We start from the raw sequence: 15657 nt of genomic DNA, 5'->3' as shown, positions 1-15657 counted from the left end.
GGAGAGGCAGAGAAAGAAAGAAAAATCAAGAAATCCAACTATCTTGAAGCCGCCTTGCTATGAGGAAGCCTAGGCCACACAGAGAGGCCACACGCAGGTGGCTGAGTCAAGCCTTCAAGCCATTCTAGCCTAGGCTTCCATTGTGATAGTGAAGACACATCCAGGTAATTCTGGCACCCAGGCATCGAATCACCCTCAGCTGTTTGAGTCTTCATGACTGTGTCCTCACTGTCATGGAGCAGACACAAGCCGTCCCTGCCACACTCCAAATTCTGACCTACAGTATCCATGTGTATAACCAAATGGTTTATGCCACTGAGTCTTGGGATGGTCAGAAAGCAATAGTAACTGGGACACCAGGAACCCAGTTTGCTGGCATCTAACTTCTGGCCTCAATTTGTGTCTCCCTCCCACGAAAGGAAACTTTTCTAGGCCCTAACCTTTCTATTTTCCTCTCTATCAAGAAGTACATGCAAGGGGGAACATTGCTGCCTCAGTCAGTAGAGCATGCGACTCTTGATCTCAAGGTCGTGAGTTCAAGCTCCACACTGGGCGTGAAGCCTACTTAAAAAAACAAAACAAGTACACGCAGGAAAGAAAATAGAAGGGCACCTGGGTGGCTCAGTCAGTTAAACAGCCGACTCTTGATTTTGGCTCAGGTCATGATCTTGTGGTTCGTGAGTTCGAGCCCCGCATTGGGGCTGACAGCACGAGCCTGCTTGGGATTCTCTCCCTCTCCTTGTGCCCCTCTCCAGCTTGCATGTGTGCGCTCTCTCTCTCTCAATAAACTTAAAAAAAAAAAAGAGGAAGGAAGGAAATAGAAGAAAAGACTATTTCTTGGTGGAGAAATACATCAGTGCTTCGCTGTGATCACCTCCATTGGAACTCCTGTCAGATTTGCACTGAGTTAGTAGTCTCTGGTTTCTTTCCTAAATTCACTGGCTTTGTTTCATATTTTGCTGATATGAAAAGAATCACTTAGATTCTGCCTGGTGGAAGATGTGTCTACTCAGGGGCACGCCCAGCCTTCCCCAACTGACCTTCACAGGACAGAGCTGGACCCAATGGCTTCCCATTGCTCTGAGCTGAGTGGCTCCGGGAGTCGTCTGTTGACATCCTCTAGGAAGGGATCACTGGACCCCTCCACTTCAAAGCACACATCCCTTAGGGAAAGCCTTGAACAATTTTGCCCGCTCCCTGTGTGCTAGGGAGATGGGTTTTCACCCGGGTCTTTGGGAAATCTACACTGTGCCAAAAGCTTGTAGGGGCTGGACCCCGTGTCATGGGATGGAGGAGACAGCCTCCTCCTGGGTACACAGGGGAAGGAGGGGCTAACCCTCCGGACTGGAAGGCTAGAGCCTGGGGGCTTACTCCCAAAGCCCTCAATGGCAGGTGAGTTCAGTTGATGGGAATGAGTTTGGAAAGCCAGAAATTCCAGGGAGCAGGCCAGTTGTATCTTTGGTCTCGAACAGATCGTGGTCGTACTGCTCACTGTGTAGCGTGGACAGGTCACTTCACCTCTCTGAACCTCTTCCAGCCACTAGCCAGATAGAGGGAAGAATAAATGGGACAGAGCACCAGCCCAGTGCAGGGGCTGGGCGTGGGGCGGGGGGGGGGGGGGGGGTTGTCCCTCTCCTTCCATTGGACGCCAGGCCCCTCTCTTGTGGCCTCGTTTTCCTGTCTCCCAAGCCAACCCAGGGCCCAGTGCCATGTCTGAGCCGGACACCATCAAGTCAGACACGCACCAGCAATGTGCAGGCCTCTGTGAAGAGACGTTCAAAGACTTTGCTGGAAGCTATTGAACCTTTCCCTAGAAAAATCTGCCTGCACCAGACGTGGTTGATTTGACGCACAGTTTCAAAGGGCTCGTTGGTTTGTGATGTCCACTCGTAGGCACAGCCGAAGCAAGTGTTCAAGACCAGCTGTCTCCTTGCACTGCTGTGGGAAAAGCTGAGAGTAAAGAGAGTGAGTTGTCGTCTCGGGCCGGCCAGGGGGCATCTCTGCCATTTCCAGTTTCCTCGAGGTGGGTCTTACCACGTCTGCTGCTCGATGACTCTTGGCCATAATCATGGGTGCCCCGCTCTTGAAATCACTTGCAACCCCTCCTCTCTTTTTCGGATGAGACAGTCCGAAGGGGATAGAGAGAGGGACTGGTGGCAGCCTGAGGTCCAAGAACTGAGACGACCCTGGGGGCACCCCAGCCAACCCTTGCTTGGCTAGCCACTTCATGACACGAGCATGACACCCCCAAACTCTGAACAGTTCACAGTACAAATTTATTTCTGCATAGATCATACAGAATACAAACAGTCGGGGTCGTCTCTGCTCCCTTAACCAACCAGAGCCCAGCCCCAGAAGGTCCTGCCTCAGGAGTCCGAGGTGAGTTCTCAGGAGGCAGGTTCTCGGTCAGACGAAGGAGGCGCGGTCAGAGCCGGGCGTGGCTCGGGGGCACGGGGCGGAGTCGGGGCGTGGCCTGCAGCCCGGGGTTGGCGGGACCTCCGGCCGCCGGGGGCAGAGGCAGGGGCACGGGGTCCACGGGCCTCCTACACGTAAGCGTTCTTCCCGTATTTGCCAAAGCTGCTGTCGCCTTCTTCGTCCGAGACCGCGGGGTGCAGGGGGGCGGCGAGGCCGGGGGACCGCACCGCGGAGGCCTGGTAGGGGAGCCTGGGTCGGAGGGGCCTGGGTCAGCGGTGGCGCGACCCCGCTCCCGCCCCTCCCCCTCGCCGCCAGGCGTGCACCGCCCCTACCTGGGGGCCGGGGCCGCGTCGGGAGTGCGGCAGCAGGTGGAGCCGAGGCAGACGCCGCCCAGGATGGCGAGCAGGGAAGCGCTCCAGCCCAGGTAGAGGGCGGGGCCCAGCTCGTACCTGGGGACAGGGACGGTGAGGGCCGAGTCTCACCCACTGCCCCCTAGGCCGGGGCTCCCACACTTACTTGGTCCCGGGATACAAGGGGTCGAAGAATTCCTGGGTGATGTTGAAGGCGTACCAGGAGATGGCCACCATCCCGCAGAAACCTGGGGAGGGAGAGGAGGGCGGCGCTCGCGCCCCAGGCCCAGCGGAGGAAGGGAGCCGGGGGAGGGCCACACGGGGGCGGCCCGAGATCTGGACGCCCAAGAGCAAGTTGCACTCCCTCCCTTTCTTTTGCGCTCCCTAGCTCATGACCTTTCCCCTCGGGTCCCAACCGCAGCCCCCCTTTCTTGCCTAGTCTCCTACGCTCTCCCCTTCCTGCCCAGCATCTTGATCACATCGTTGCCTCGTTTGGAATCTGCCCCATCCAAATCCTACCCGCCCGCCCTGGAAAGTCCGGCTGTCCGGGCAATCCTCCCGCAGGGTCTGCCCCGACACCCCTTTCCTTCGGCCTCCCCGACCCCCCCCCCCCCCCCGGAGCCTGTGACCTGCCTCTGTCACCCAGCGCAGTGAAGGCCTGAGGCCAGTGAGACCCCTGGGCTACAGGACCAGCCTTGCCGCTCTCCGGGGGCGCCTCCAGTAAGTCACCTGAGCTTTCTGAGCCCGTTCCCACATCTGGAGAACAGGGCAAGACCCACCCTACCTCGCAGGCTGGCTGTGAGGTGATAACGTGCGCGTGCTTTACAGACTGACAAAGGTGCTGTTGCTGTGCGCAGTGTGCTTGCACCCCGCGCACCCCAGACTCCGGTATCCCCGGCCAGGCTGTAACCTCTGGGGGACAGTCGCTCACTCACCTTTGCTCATGCCTGGCTCCTAGTGGGGGCTCAAGAAACATTGCTGATGGGTTGATTTGGGGAGCATGAGTGAGGCTGAGGTGAACGGGGAGGCAGGGAAGAGCTGAGCAGGGAGGGCGGGTGTCCATTCAATGGGGAGGGTGAGACGCCCGCCAGAGTGGGGAGTTGGAGGCGACAGGGGACCCCGGGTCCGCTGGCGCCACTCTCAACCCCCCCCCCCCCACGACAACGCAGGACACACCCACCACCACCTTCCCCCAGTTACCAGCCAGTATGTGCAGGGCCCCTGCGACGGCGGCCAGCCTGGCCTTCCTGGAGAGCTCCATGCTCCCGATGTTTACGCAGCGCAGCCCCGCCATGCCTAGGAAGAGGCCCAGGAAGCCCAGGAAGATGGCGGTGATCATGAGCGCCCGGCAGGCCTGGAGGTACCCTGGGGAGGCGGGGCGCAGCCATGGGTCCCTAAGCTGGCCCCTTCCCCCTCCGGGGCTGAGCCAGCCCCTTACAGCCAGCCCCTGCTCGGGTCTCAGTCCATAAAGGCCCTCAAGTCCCCTCCTTCCCCTTGGGGCCCTATTCCGCCGGAGCCCTGACGCCCCTCCTTCCTAGGGGCTCACCTCAGGCGTCCCCCCGCCCCCGGTTCGGCGCACGTGCTTACTGGCTGTCTCCTTGGCACTACTGACACTTTGGCCAGCTACTGCTTTGGTCTGGGGGCCGTCCTGGGCCCTGTGGGATGTTCAGCAGCATCCTTGGCCTCTACCCACTAGATGTCAGCAGCAGTCCGCTCCAAGAGGGACCATCAAAATGTCTAGACGTTGTCAATGACCCCTGGGGGACAAAGTCGCCCCCAATCGCAGCCGAGAACCACTGCTCCGTCGCGAATGACAGAAATTGCACTTGAGTACTCAGCCCCTGCCCCACATCTGCTTCTCTCTAGGTCCCACGTGGCACAGCCCCTAGACATCATGAAGTGAGCTTTCTCCTGCAGCGACCTGTAGGGGGCAGCAGTTGCCCGTGGGTTACTGGGTGGGGGCCGGTTCTGATCTGGAAAGTGGGGTATCTAGGCGCAGGACAATCCAAGCCCATCTAGCTCATATACATTGGATGCCTCAGTTTCCCCTTTCTCAAAGCTGAAGGAAACGGCCAGTTTCCTTCCCGGCCCCTCTTCCCCCTTCTCTTTGATACTTGCCAACCTCCCCAAGGACCTTGTTCCCCTTTCCTGGGTGGGGCCGTGCCACTGGTGCTGAAGACGCTGGGTCCCTGCCAGGAGGATGTGAAGTGGCCCGGAGTTGGCGGGTAGAGAGGAGGGACAAAGTTCTCTGGGAGCACTTTCTCACTCCCAGCCACTCCCTCTGGGGTTCCCCCCTCCCCCATATCCTCTCTATCCAGGGCTGACCAGCCCTGGGTCCCTAGGCCACCGTGGTAGACAAAGGAGAGATTATTGATGGGCCACGAGGGAGCGTGGGGGATTAAATAATAGTCAGGACCCCCCTCGGGACCAGAGCATCCGCCAGCCTGGGTTCCGGCACCCCTACCACCTGTGGGGCTGTGGGCCGGTTAACGCTTGTACTTGTAGTTTTCCAGCTTGGGTGAAACGGGGTTGCCCGCGCCCCACGCAGCCAGGCCAGCGGAGACGGCACTGTGATGGCCTGCGTGAAGAACCATCGCAACGTGGGGTGCCCTGACGACCCCCGATGCCGGGCAGCTGCCCTCTGCCCTCCCCCCTGGAGCAGGCTCTTGCCCCTCCGTCAGCAGTTCCAAGTGGGGCCCTTCTCAGGCCGACAGGCTCACGGCAAACGCCCCTCCTCAAACCGCAGTGTGGCTGAGGGATGGGTGAGGCGGGAAGGGCCAGCGCTGCTAAGCCGGCTGCCTGCAATGTCCCTTCTGGCCACCCGGCATTCGGGGCTTCTGGTCCAGGTGGTACCCAGCTTTTATCGGGAGCTTGGGGAGGGCACGTGCCCCGCACATGGCAAATCCCGGAGAGAGGGATGAAGGCACCAAATCCCTGCTGGATCGGGAGATTCTGGGAATCGCAGGGGCACGAGAGACCCACGCAGACCCCTTAACTGTGCAGAGCATCTCTGGCATTCCCGCAGCCCTGTTCCAAACCCGGCGTTGGCTTTAGTTCCATCCACTTCCCGGCACCTACAGTGGGGAACCGGAAGAGCACGACGGCTCCAAGGGGGGTGCGGGAGTGGCACCAAAAAGGGGACCTGGTCCTCCCCTCCTGGTCTCCGGCACGGGCCTACCCAAAAGACTCCCCCGAGGGATGCTGGGGACTACTCGGTGAGCAGGAAGCAGGAAGACGCTATACCACCAAGGAGAACCTTTCTGGAACAAAAGACCTGTACGTTCCGGCCCTCCGAGAACTTCAAAAAATCCACTGCCTGAGAACGCCGAACACACATGCACACACACCCCTAGCTGCTTCCACCAGACACAGCGCCGCGGGAAGTCTCGCTTGAAGAGGGCCCTTGAGAATTCGCCGTGGCAGTGGCACCGATGCCTTTTAAGGGTCTCAATGCCAAGAACCCAAGATGGGCCTCCTCTTCGCCCCCACGACCCCCAGCACTCTCACCACAAAAGCTGAGATGCTGAAGTCGGTCGTGTGCGCGCACGGGCCAACGAGAATCACGCCAACGTCCCGGGCTGTAGCTCAACACTCACAACCATGCCACGCGCCTGCGCATGTTCCCCCGCTTTTACGGTTGGGGTGAACGAAGCTCGTTTCATCACCTGCCGGGGGCACCGAGCTGGTCAGCTGAGCCCCGCAGTCTGGCCCTGGTGCCTGCACTTGGAACCACTAGGGGTGTCACACTAGGGCAGGGGGACACGTGGGACGAGGTCTCCAGTGCGGCTCCAGATGGGGGCCGCCGGGCACTCCCAGCTCCCCGAGCTCGATCCAGGCCTCCCCTTATCGGCTCGGTGCCCAAGGCCCGACCGTGGGCAGCAGTCACCCTCCCCGGGGGTCTCTCCCCGCCTCCCGCCGCCCCCTGGAGCGGGCCACCCCGCTCTCTCCACCCCATACCGGAGAGGGCCAGCAAGGACGGGAACTCCCGGCAGCTGTAGACTCCCAGGGAGTCGGTGGCACAGCTAAACCAGAGGTTCTCGAAGATGGTGTTGGTGGTGATGACGCTCCCGTGCACGGTGGACACTCGCCAGTAGCTGTGTGGCAGGGTCACCCCCAGCATCAGCAGCCCCAGGGCCGCCATGAAGAAGCCGAAGATCTCCAAGGCCACCGACATGGTGAGATGCAGGGCCCTGAGGGGCGCCTGGGGCCCCAGAGGAGGGGAGGGGCTGAGCCCCAAGGGAACTTGAGGGGCTTTGGCTAAGGAGGGGTGTTGAGGCAGGCTGGAGAGAAAGGTGGAGAGAGCAGGGGGGGCCAGCAGCAACCTGGGGTGCAGATCTGCCCCCACCCCCCCGGCTTCTGCCCCCTGCCCTCCCTCTGGGTTCCTGCTTCCCCGAAGGTCCGGGCAGAGGAATGAGCCCAGAGCGCCGGGCAGCTGTTGACGCGCAGATGGAGGGAAGCAACGGAACGGGCCAAAAGTCCACCCCCTCCCCCAGCCTCTGGGCTCCCCGCCCCACGAGGGGGGCGGAGAGGACTAATGGGAGTGACCAACGAACGGATGGGGCTGAGGGGGGCCCCCATGGGAGGCACTGGGAGCAGAGGGGAAGCAGGGAAGTCGCTCTGACTCAGCTCTCATCGGGGGGCCGGAGAATGGAGCCAGGACAAGGAAAGAGAAGGTGACTGAGAGACCGGGGCCACAGACAGACCTTTCGCGGGGCAGGATCCGGGGAGCGGAGCCCCCCTCCTGGATGTTGGTGAGAACAATTTAAGAAACTCCAAAGACTTAGGGTTTGGGCTACTGAGTCACTGAGGAAGATTAAGGTTGAGTAAGGCATCAGGGCGTCTGGGCGGAACCCGCGGCTCTGGAGTCCAGTCAACCTGGATTCAAACCAGACCCACCATCTACCAGAGCCACCAGGGCCTGGCGTCTGAGCCCCTCGGGCTTGTTCCTGCTTCTGTGAACTAGAACTGGCTCCCTCACCGCTGTGACCCCAGATCAAAAGCTCCCTGCACGTGGGAACTGCTCCATCCTCGGGGACCACTCTGGCTCCAGGTGCCGCGGGCACAGGGTGAGGCCACCAGTGGGTTGCTTCCCTCCAAACTTCAACTTCTTGAACTTGAATTTCCCCCCTCGTCGGGTTGATCTTTGACTCTCGGCAACAAGCTTGATCTCACTGCCAAGGGCCACCAAGGGGGATAAATCACAGGCCCAGAACGTGATCCTGTGGCTAATCTAAGCAGCTCAGTTATCAGAACTGTCACCAGCTCTATTAATTATGATGGGTTAGAAACCGCCGGGCCCCATCCCCAAGCCGAGGCTGAGCACCTGTCCTGGTGCAGACAGTATCATTTCCTGCCTCAAGGCCACAGCCAGGGCAGCTCTGGTTCTCCTCTGGCAAGCGCAGCAGGGGCTTGGTGTCCAGGGGTAGGAGGGAACCGATGCTACCCCCCAGGCAGTCACAGGGGACATCAAGGAGCCGAAGGGTATCCCATCACCCCCCTCCCCATGTCAGGATCCTCTGCGCTCCCCTCAGGTGCCTCCGCCCCAACGCCCCCCCCCCCTCCCCCGCCCCAAGCCAGGCTGGCTTGGCTGTGGAACGAGAGGTATGCGGTGAAGCAAGACGGGCCCACGCTGAGCCTGGCACCGGGCGGGTGTGGGGCAAAGCAGGCTGGGTGGGGACTGGGTCCTGACCTTCCATCTTGGAGCCTATGACTGGGATGTCCTGGGTTTGCAACCTTTCTCAAGAACCTGAGGAGTCCTCGCCGAAGGCCCAGCCCTGCCCCTGGGCGGCGGCCCCTCCCCAGGAGAGGACGGGGAGGAGGGGGGCGCAGGAAGACAAAGGGAGAGAAGGGTGGAGATTTAGGAGGAAACCGAGTGGGGGCCCCCCCTGGTGTGGAAAACTCCACGTGCTAAGAGGCAGCTGTGTGGGTCAGAGGAGACAGGAGACATAAATCCTGGCCTGTCCCCTCAGCTCTTCCCTTCCCGCCTCCCATCACTGCTTTCTCCCAGGATTCCAGCACCGTGCAAAGGCCATGTCCCGTGTCCCTGTGTCCCCATGCTGCCTACCACTGCTTTGGGGGAGGGGAAGGAAGGAAGGGTGTGGGCTCTGGGCAGCTTGGCGGACAAAGGCGAACCCCACACCGGCCTGGGGGCGGGTAGGAGTAGGAAGGCGAGCAGGAAAGGACCACGGGTGACCCCCACCTTTGGGCCCAGCGGAGCCCGCCCCTTCTTCCACACAGACACAGCGGTTCCGAGCCAAAGCCCAGTTTTATTTACACTCGTCCCGGAGCACGTGGTTTGGGGCTATTGGACAGGTCTCTGGGGAGAGGAGGCCGAAGGCAGAGGGCAGTGATGGGGTACAGGGGAAGGGACGGAAAGGATGGACGGCCACCCCCCCCGCCCCCCCTTCGAACGTCCTCCACAGGCTCCCAGGCATCCCCGGGCAGAGGCGGAGGCGCGGTCTCCTTTAGGATTTGGACTTGGATACAGCAAGTCCGATGAGTCCAGCCAGTCCCGCCACGCCCAGGGCCATCCCTCCAACAATGGCCATGCCCACTAGTCCGTCTGGGGAAGGGAAAAGGGAGACTGTCAGGAGCCCAGCCCCCACAGGGACCCTGCCCGGTGCGCCTCTTCCCCTGGAGTCATGAGGCAAGGGACTCCGAGGCGTACAGAAAGAAGGGACTGAGGGACTGAGGAGGATGTGCTCGGAGAGGGGGAAGGGGTCCTTCAAAGGGAGACCAGAGACGGGGCGCCTGGGTGGCTCAGTCGGTTGCGCGTCCGACTTCAGCTCAGGTCGTGGTCTCGAGGTTTGTGGGTTCGAGCCCCGCATCGGGCTCTGTGCTGACAGCTCAGAGCCTGGAGCCTGCTTCGGATTCTGGGTCTCCCTCTCTGTGCCCCTCACCTGTTCACACTCTGTCTCTCCCTCTCACAAAAATAAATAAACATTAAAAAAAAGTATCTTCTGAAGGGCAAATTTAAAAAAATTAAATACATACAAAATAAAGGGAGACCAGAGAGCCCAGGCGTGGGGGAAGGAAGACGACTCGGCGAAGAGCAGAGAGGTGCCCTGGGAGGACAGGACGACGGGGCCAGGGAGACAGGCAAGCAGGGGGAGCGGGGGAGCAGGGGGGTGGGGGGCCGAGGGGAAGGTTCACCTTTCTTCATGGCCTTGTCAATAAGCTGCTCCAGTTCCTTGGCCTGGTTGTTCTGGGGCTCTGTCTGCAGCAGCCCCCGCACATACTTTAGTGCCTTCTCATACTCCTGCGCTCAGGGAAAACACAGACACACACCCCCCTCAGTATCCCAGCCTCTTCCAGCCCCTCAGAGGGACCTGCACTTGCCCCGGAGGCTCCTCCCTCTACCCCCACCTCCTCCCTCCCTCCGGCCCCACCCAACGGAGTAGAGTCCACAAACAACCCCAACTGTGTGGGGGTGATAAGCCTGGGGAGATAACCACCCAAGGCTCGGGGCTGCACCCCAATCCTGAGGTCACCCACACCCTTGGCACCTGGATCTTCTGTCCCTCACCTTCCCTCGGCGTCCGGACCCGTCGCCTTGCACCTCTGTACCCGACACCCCCCCTGCCCACTTGCCCTGTCCGGCCTCCCTGACGGCCAGGGCTCTACCCTGGAGGGGAAATGACGGGGTGCGGTGGCCCACCCGGAGAGGGAGGGGGGGAAGAAGGGGGCTGCCTGCCTTACCTTGAGCCGGTAGTTCCCCACAGCCAGGTAGAAAACATAATCCCGCTGCTCCTCTTTGCTCCCGTTGGGCAGCAGCTCTGGGGAGGGTGGCGGCAAGAGGGTGAGACCCGCTCCTCTCCTCTCCTAGCGCCTGTGTCCCAGAGACCCCCTCCACTCTCCGAATCCCTGTACGACCCCGGGACAAAGTCACCGTGCTGAGCTTCCGTTTCAGCTCTGGCCCTTCTTGGCTTCCCAGTCAGGGCTCCGGGGCAGCACCAACCCAGGCTGCCAAATACCCCGGTGATGAACGCCCTGGTTTCAACACTATATAGTCAGCTCTGGTTCATCTAAGTGAACTGGAAGGAAACTGAGGCACTGGAGAAGCCAAAGGTACCCGCTGTGTCTTCTCACTGTAGCTGTTTGCTGCCCAGATTGGGGTTAAAATAAATTTGCACTCCCCCCCCTTAAAAAATCAGCTCAAAACTCCCCTTCAATTAGGATTCTCTGAATGACCCCCGCCTGACTCTGTCTTAATTCAGTGACCGCAGAGGCTTCTGTACAATTTGTGGCTAAGTAGCTTTGCAGGTGTTCATCAATCTTCCCCAGCGCCCGTACTTTCTCCTCAGCTAGAAGTGGCAACGCTCAGAGACACCTTCTACAGGTATGCCCCGCAGTAAAGGAAGCCTGAGAAATCCGAATTAGCAACTTAGGCAGATGCCGGGTGAGGTTATTTGCATTTAAAAAGATTCTTATTTTTATAGATTCACAATAGCCAGCCTTCGCTAGCGTACTGTTTGCTTCCACGTGAATACTTGGCCAAGAGAAAGCGGGTACAGGGTACAGAGAAATCTGAAGGTCAAGTATGGCCTCTGACAAAACAGTGACCTATCGAAAACCAACGGGAGACGGGATTCCAATCAAAAAAGCACCATCTGCTCGCAGGTTTGCACTAATCCCATGCCACCCTCGCGAAAGGTTTTCGACTGCTGCTGAGTAAGCAACATGGTGGGGCCAAAGAGCAAGGGCCTGGGACACACAAGACAGGAGCTTCTGGTCCTAATTCAGCCATTAATTCATCAGCTGTGTCACCTCAGACAAGTCACCCTCCTTCTGTCAGACTGCCAGATCACTGAGTCCTGGGGGGGAGCGACACGCCATGGTTCTGTCTGGCTAAACAGTGATGACGCCACAAGCAGACTGGGCGAAGCCAGGCCAGGGTGCAGCCCTCTGTTGCGGTGCGTTTACTGGCAAAGAACTGTGAGGTGACAGCTACAGGGCCCCGTGTCGACACAGGATCCCAGCGCTTGAGATGGAGGGAGGGAAGGAGGCCACGGTGGTTGGGAAGGGCAGGACGGACCCAAGGGCCACTGGGAAGGGGAGGGTCGGGTAGCCTAGCACCTCACCCTCCAGTAGTGCGATGCCTTTGCGGATGTCATCATTGTACTTGCTTCGCACCAGGCACCAGGCGTACTCAAACTGCGTGCTCTTGGACACGGAGCCTCCCGCCTTCTCAGACTGAAATTTCTTTTCAAACTTCTGCCATAAGAGAGGAGAGGAGTCATTTAGAAAGGAAGGGACGAACCATTCTCTACCAGGACCTGGGTGTCCGTTTCCCAGCTACACTCCATCTCCCCCAGTCTCTGTCACGTTTCCCTCGCGGGCCTTGGCATCTGGCATCCCGGCTTCCGCCATCTCCATCCCTGGGATCCAGGGACTCTGCTTCTTGGCAGCAGGGTGTCTCCCCGGACACTACCCCTGTCCACTGCCCTCCCCCTAGTGGTACCGAGCGGAGATGCCACCTGGTGGCGGCTCCAGGCACCGCCGGCGAAGCAGCTGACCCCGAGCGGCTGGCTGAACAGTAAACACGCTGTCCGAACAGCTCAACAACAGCCCACGCCGTCCCTCGTCGGTGGCTGCTTCCCCCAGCCAGCCCCACCCGGCTGGGTCCGGGCCTTTTCTTATCTGCTAAGTGGGAATAAGAGGAGTGCCCACTTCCTAGAGCTACAAGGATTGAGATACCGCCGGCAATGCACTCAGCACCGTGCCGGTTTCGGTGAGTAACATATGAAACTTCATGCTAGTCGCTATATTCCCCTGTCACCGAAGGAACACTCAAACACAGGTGTCCGCACCCTGACCTCCTAACTCCCGCACGCACTCAGAACTGGTCAGTCTTTCCACGCCAGGCTCCAGGCCCCGAGTCTGGGGCGTGGTCGTGCAGGAAACTACAAGTCCCATTGGCCTCCGGGACAAAGAAGAGCCTCTGGGCAGGAGCCGGACGCTGCAGAGGGTGCCGGGAGCCGTAGTTCGGCCTCCCTAGGAGAGCCTGGTGCTGGGTAGAGGGTCTGGCCCCACTCGGACTCTCCTCAGGACCCGCCCGTCCGAATGTTCCCTCTCCCTCCCTCGGGGCCAGGCCTCACCAGCAGGTCGTCCACAGACACCAGCTCGTTCAGCACGGCCTCCATGGCCGCCGCCCCTGCAATCCTTACACCTAGGTCGCTACTGTGCCACCGTCTCCATGGCCCACTGGTAGGGCCGGAGAGCCGCTTCCGTCGTCCGGCGGAAGCGAGCCCCCTCCCCACGCAGAGCCAATCACCTCATGTTGCTGATGCCGAGCCCGCCCCGCCGCCGGGGGACGCCCCGCCCCTTCCTTCCGGCGCCCTCGGCGCACGGGTTGGGGCGCTAATGCGCAAGCTCCGCCCGACCCCCTTCCCTCTCCGCCTGCGGACGGCGCACGCTGCAGCTCCGAGTCCCCCGTTCGTCCTCCCGAGTTCCCTGTAGGGGCCCTCCTTCACCGAGGCTGCCTTAATAAAGTTGGGAACTGTGTCTTCTAGCTGGCCCTTGGGCTCAGAAACAGCAGAAAGAGGAAGTTGGAGGACCCGGCTTGATCTAAACCTTCCTCCCCTCCGGCCCCACCCCCTCTAGGCCTAGGAACCCGGAGGCTACGTGACATTTCGGTGACAAAATCATAACTGGTCCCAAGGTTTTTAGGGCCTCTGCTGACTCGTACAAGAGGACTGACAACTGGACCTGTTAACATACACCCAGAAACCGCAGTGCCTACGCATAGGGGATAATACGGAAATCTTTAAATGGGAATTTAAAGTTGTTACCCCATTACTTGCAGACAGGGCCCAATCTTTTAATACTTAGATAAAGCATCCTCCGGGTGTGCCTGAGAGGGAGCATCGGCCGTGGGTCACGCGGGCAGCGAGGAACAATCAAAACATGGGAAAGGTCAATGTGCACTCCTCTGGTTCCTGTGCTGTGCAGTGATGGGACTGGGTGGGTAGTGACTTTCGAATTCTTTTCACCTCGACCCACAGTGCTCCAGTGCACATTACAATGTAAGTTCCATGAGGGCACAGATAGGCTCTTGTTCATTTGTGCGTCTCCAGCACCTGACACAAGATCCATGTCCAATGAATATGTGTTAAATATACATGAAATAAAGCGAACAAAAGTAAATAGGGCAGTGCAGATGCAGGAGATTATCATCCAAACATCTTTCGTGTTTGCAAAGCTCTTTTAATTTTTTGTTTGTTTGTTTGTTTAATTCTCATAGTAGCCTTGTGAGTCAGGTAAGCACGAGTTATTCTTCTCTATTGAGCTCGAAAGTTGAGATGACTCATATGAGGAGTCCCATTAGAAGATAAAGGAGAGGGTAGAACAAGTTCATAAGTACACTCTAGCTACTCATCTTTAAAAACCTCAGGCCTAAATTTGTCATTTTTTGCTGGTTTACAATAGAGGACCCCCCTTAAGCAGCAGGGTGAACTAGAGAGAAACAATTGGCTTCAACTTAAAATCTAAAAGGCAAGGCAACCCTGAGAAACCATTTGTTAGATAGCACAGTGGGAAAATTAAAAAGAAACCCCCGCAAACTACCACCAGTGCTGCTGAAATCATAATACTGGTTTCACTGGCTTGGCTGGCGGCCAGTATTTTTAATTCACGCTCCTTGTCTGTTTGCAATTACACACTTGTGTGATAACCCGATGAATGCCACCCTCCCATTAGAGGCTGGAAGCCACAGGCCAGCAGGGTCTGTGTCTATATTGCCCAAATTATACCCCTAGAGCTCAGCTCAGTGCCTGCCACTAGTAGATACTCGATTTGTAATTGTTGTGCAAACAAATACTGCAGTCGCCATCATTAACTTTCTGGAAAAGCAACGAGGGAGTATGTAGTGAAAGCTACAAGATGTAATATTACTTAACTGGTAATCTGTGAAATGGTCGACAAAAGCAAAAAACAAAAACAAAAACAAAAAAAAAGGAAAAGGAAGCCATGAAGATATTCACTCCTGCATTATCTTTGGAGGTAAACAGACAACAAAAGCTCCAGGGAATTGCTTTATTAAATGATGACACATCGATATAACAAAATAACACACAGCTTGGAAGTCAGAGTCACTGGACTCTCTGGATGTGGATGGTGATATTCAAAACAAAACGAAAAAGCATGCACTTCTCAAATTTGGTCCTGTAAGTGGTCAGAAAGGAAGCTGACATTTTTTTGGGTGGTTGTTAGTGGGACTGAAACCTAGAGTTGGTACTTGCTAGCACACTCGGGGCCCTGGGCCCCTCCCTTGACTACAGTGTTAGTTGCAAGCCTGCTCTGGTCTTTTGCCCTACAGCTTCTTGTTAGTGGGCAGCCCACGAAAAGAGCTCAGCAAACACCCACTAAACAGGATTCCACTATTTGTGTTCCTCGCGTCTCCGGTGATCGCTCACCTACGCTTCCCACTTTCCTCTGCTATCCAATCAGAAAGTCCTACCCACCGCAAGCTCGCTCATCCATCCATCCATCCATCCATCCATCCATCCAATCAACAAACAGTAGTTTGAGGCCTACGTGTGCCAGGCACTCTTCTGAGTGCTGGGCAAGAGAAATGAACCAAACAGACACAGTCCTTCTCTCACACAAGTTCCATCTCCATGGAAGAGACAAGACTGCTAACGAATAAATGAATTATCAGCCCACCTCCGCCTCCACTCTGTCACCATACTTCATACATACTTCAGATTTTTTTCCTCCTCCAACCCAGCCTGGCTGCCAGTTGTACTTTAAAGTGTAAATCAGGGCTGAGTAAAACGCCGTCTGGGCTACGCAGAACATTGTGCAAATGTCTTATCACGCACGTGAAGCCCGTCAGGGTCGCCCCTGCTTACCTTTCCAGCTTTATCTCCTGGCACCCACCCGTCCTGCACGC

The 15657-nt window shown here is 58.2% G+C and overlaps 2 protein-coding genes and 1 long non-coding RNA gene across 5 annotated transcripts; 1 reads left to right on the top strand and 2 right to left on the bottom strand.

Moving 5' to 3' along the window:
• Nucleotides 1-2257: 2257 nt before the first annotated feature.
• On the bottom strand, nt 2258-6939 carry CLDN15 (claudin 15). 2 transcript variants are annotated; one of them, XM_019421584.2, is made up of 5 exons: nt 6723-6939; nt 3966-4130; nt 2932-3013; nt 2748-2864; nt 2258-2664 (listed from the first exon to the last, which is right to left on the bottom strand). In XM_019421584.2, the coding sequence occupies exons 1-5, from the start codon at nt 6937-6939 to the stop codon at nt 2544-2546; spliced, it is 702 nt and encodes a 233-aa protein (XP_019277129.1). In that variant the 3' UTR covers nt 2258-2543. The 2 variants fall into 2 exon arrangements, with proteins under 2 accessions (XP_019277129.1, XP_019277130.1); XM_019421585.2 differs by having other exon boundaries at nt 3966-4061.
• LOC128774752 (uncharacterized) lies at nt 3007-8023 on the top strand. Of its 2 annotated transcripts, XR_008419210.1 has the most exons (4): nt 3007-3485; nt 3935-4125; nt 4632-4664; nt 5271-8023. It is a non-coding gene; the product is annotated as an uncharacterized LOC128774752 (long non-coding RNA). The 2 variants fall into 2 exon arrangements; XR_008419209.1 differs by lacking the exon at nt 5271-8023 and having other exon boundaries at nt 4632-5167.
• Nucleotides 8024-9011: 988 nt separating this feature from the next.
• FIS1 (fission, mitochondrial 1) lies at nt 9012-13009 on the bottom strand. The gene is made up of 5 exons (XM_019421589.2): nt 12863-13009; nt 11846-11978; nt 10464-10540; nt 9918-10023; nt 9012-9327 (listed from the first exon to the last, which is right to left on the bottom strand). Exons 1-5 carry the CDS (start codon nt 12905-12907, stop codon nt 9230-9232), a joined length of 459 nt encoding a protein of 152 aa, XP_019277134.1. The 5' UTR covers nt 12908-13009; the 3' UTR covers nt 9012-9229.
• Nucleotides 13010-15657: the final 2648 nt, after the last annotated feature.

Source organism: Panthera pardus, unplaced genomic scaffold (assembly GCF_024362965.1).
Source record: "Panthera pardus isolate Hobbes unplaced genomic scaffold, ASM2436296v1 HiC_scaffold_4, whole genome shotgun sequence".
NCBI classification, from domain to species: domain Eukaryota; kingdom Metazoa; phylum Chordata; class Mammalia; order Carnivora; family Felidae; genus Panthera; species Panthera pardus.
The sequence above is the reverse complement of the archived record's forward strand: the minus strand, read 5'-3'. Positions and strand labels throughout refer to the sequence as shown.

What these genes read in the sequence shown, in the direction of transcription:
- CLDN15 (XM_019421584.2), bottom strand. Translation starts at nt 6,939, where the DNA reads ATGTCGGTGGCCTTGGAGATCTTCGGCTTCTTCATGGCGGCCCTGGGG. An exon ending in GGCCCTGCACATACTGGCTG is followed by an intron (nt 3,014 to 3,965) that starts GTAACTGGGGGA and finishes CTCCCTCCCCAG; the next exon opens with GTTTCTGCGGGATGGTGGCC. An exon ending in CCCTTGTATCCCGGGACCAA is followed by an intron (nt 2,865 to 2,931) that starts GTAAGTGTGGGA and finishes CCCTGTCCCCAG; the next exon opens with GTACGAGCTGGGCCCCGCCC.
- FIS1 (XM_019421589.2), bottom strand. Translation starts at nt 12,907, where the DNA reads ATGGAGGCCGTGCTGAACGAGCTGGTGTCTGTGGACGACCTGCTG. An exon ending in TGTCTGTGGACGACCTGCTG is followed by an intron (nt 11,979 to 12,862) that starts GTGAGGCCTGGC and finishes CTCTTATGGCAG; the next exon opens with AAGTTTGAAAAGAAATTTCA. An exon ending in TGACAAGGCCATGAAGAAAG is followed by an intron (nt 9,328 to 9,917) that starts GTGAACCTTCCC and finishes TCCCTTCCCCAG; the next exon opens with ACGGACTAGTGGGCATGGCC.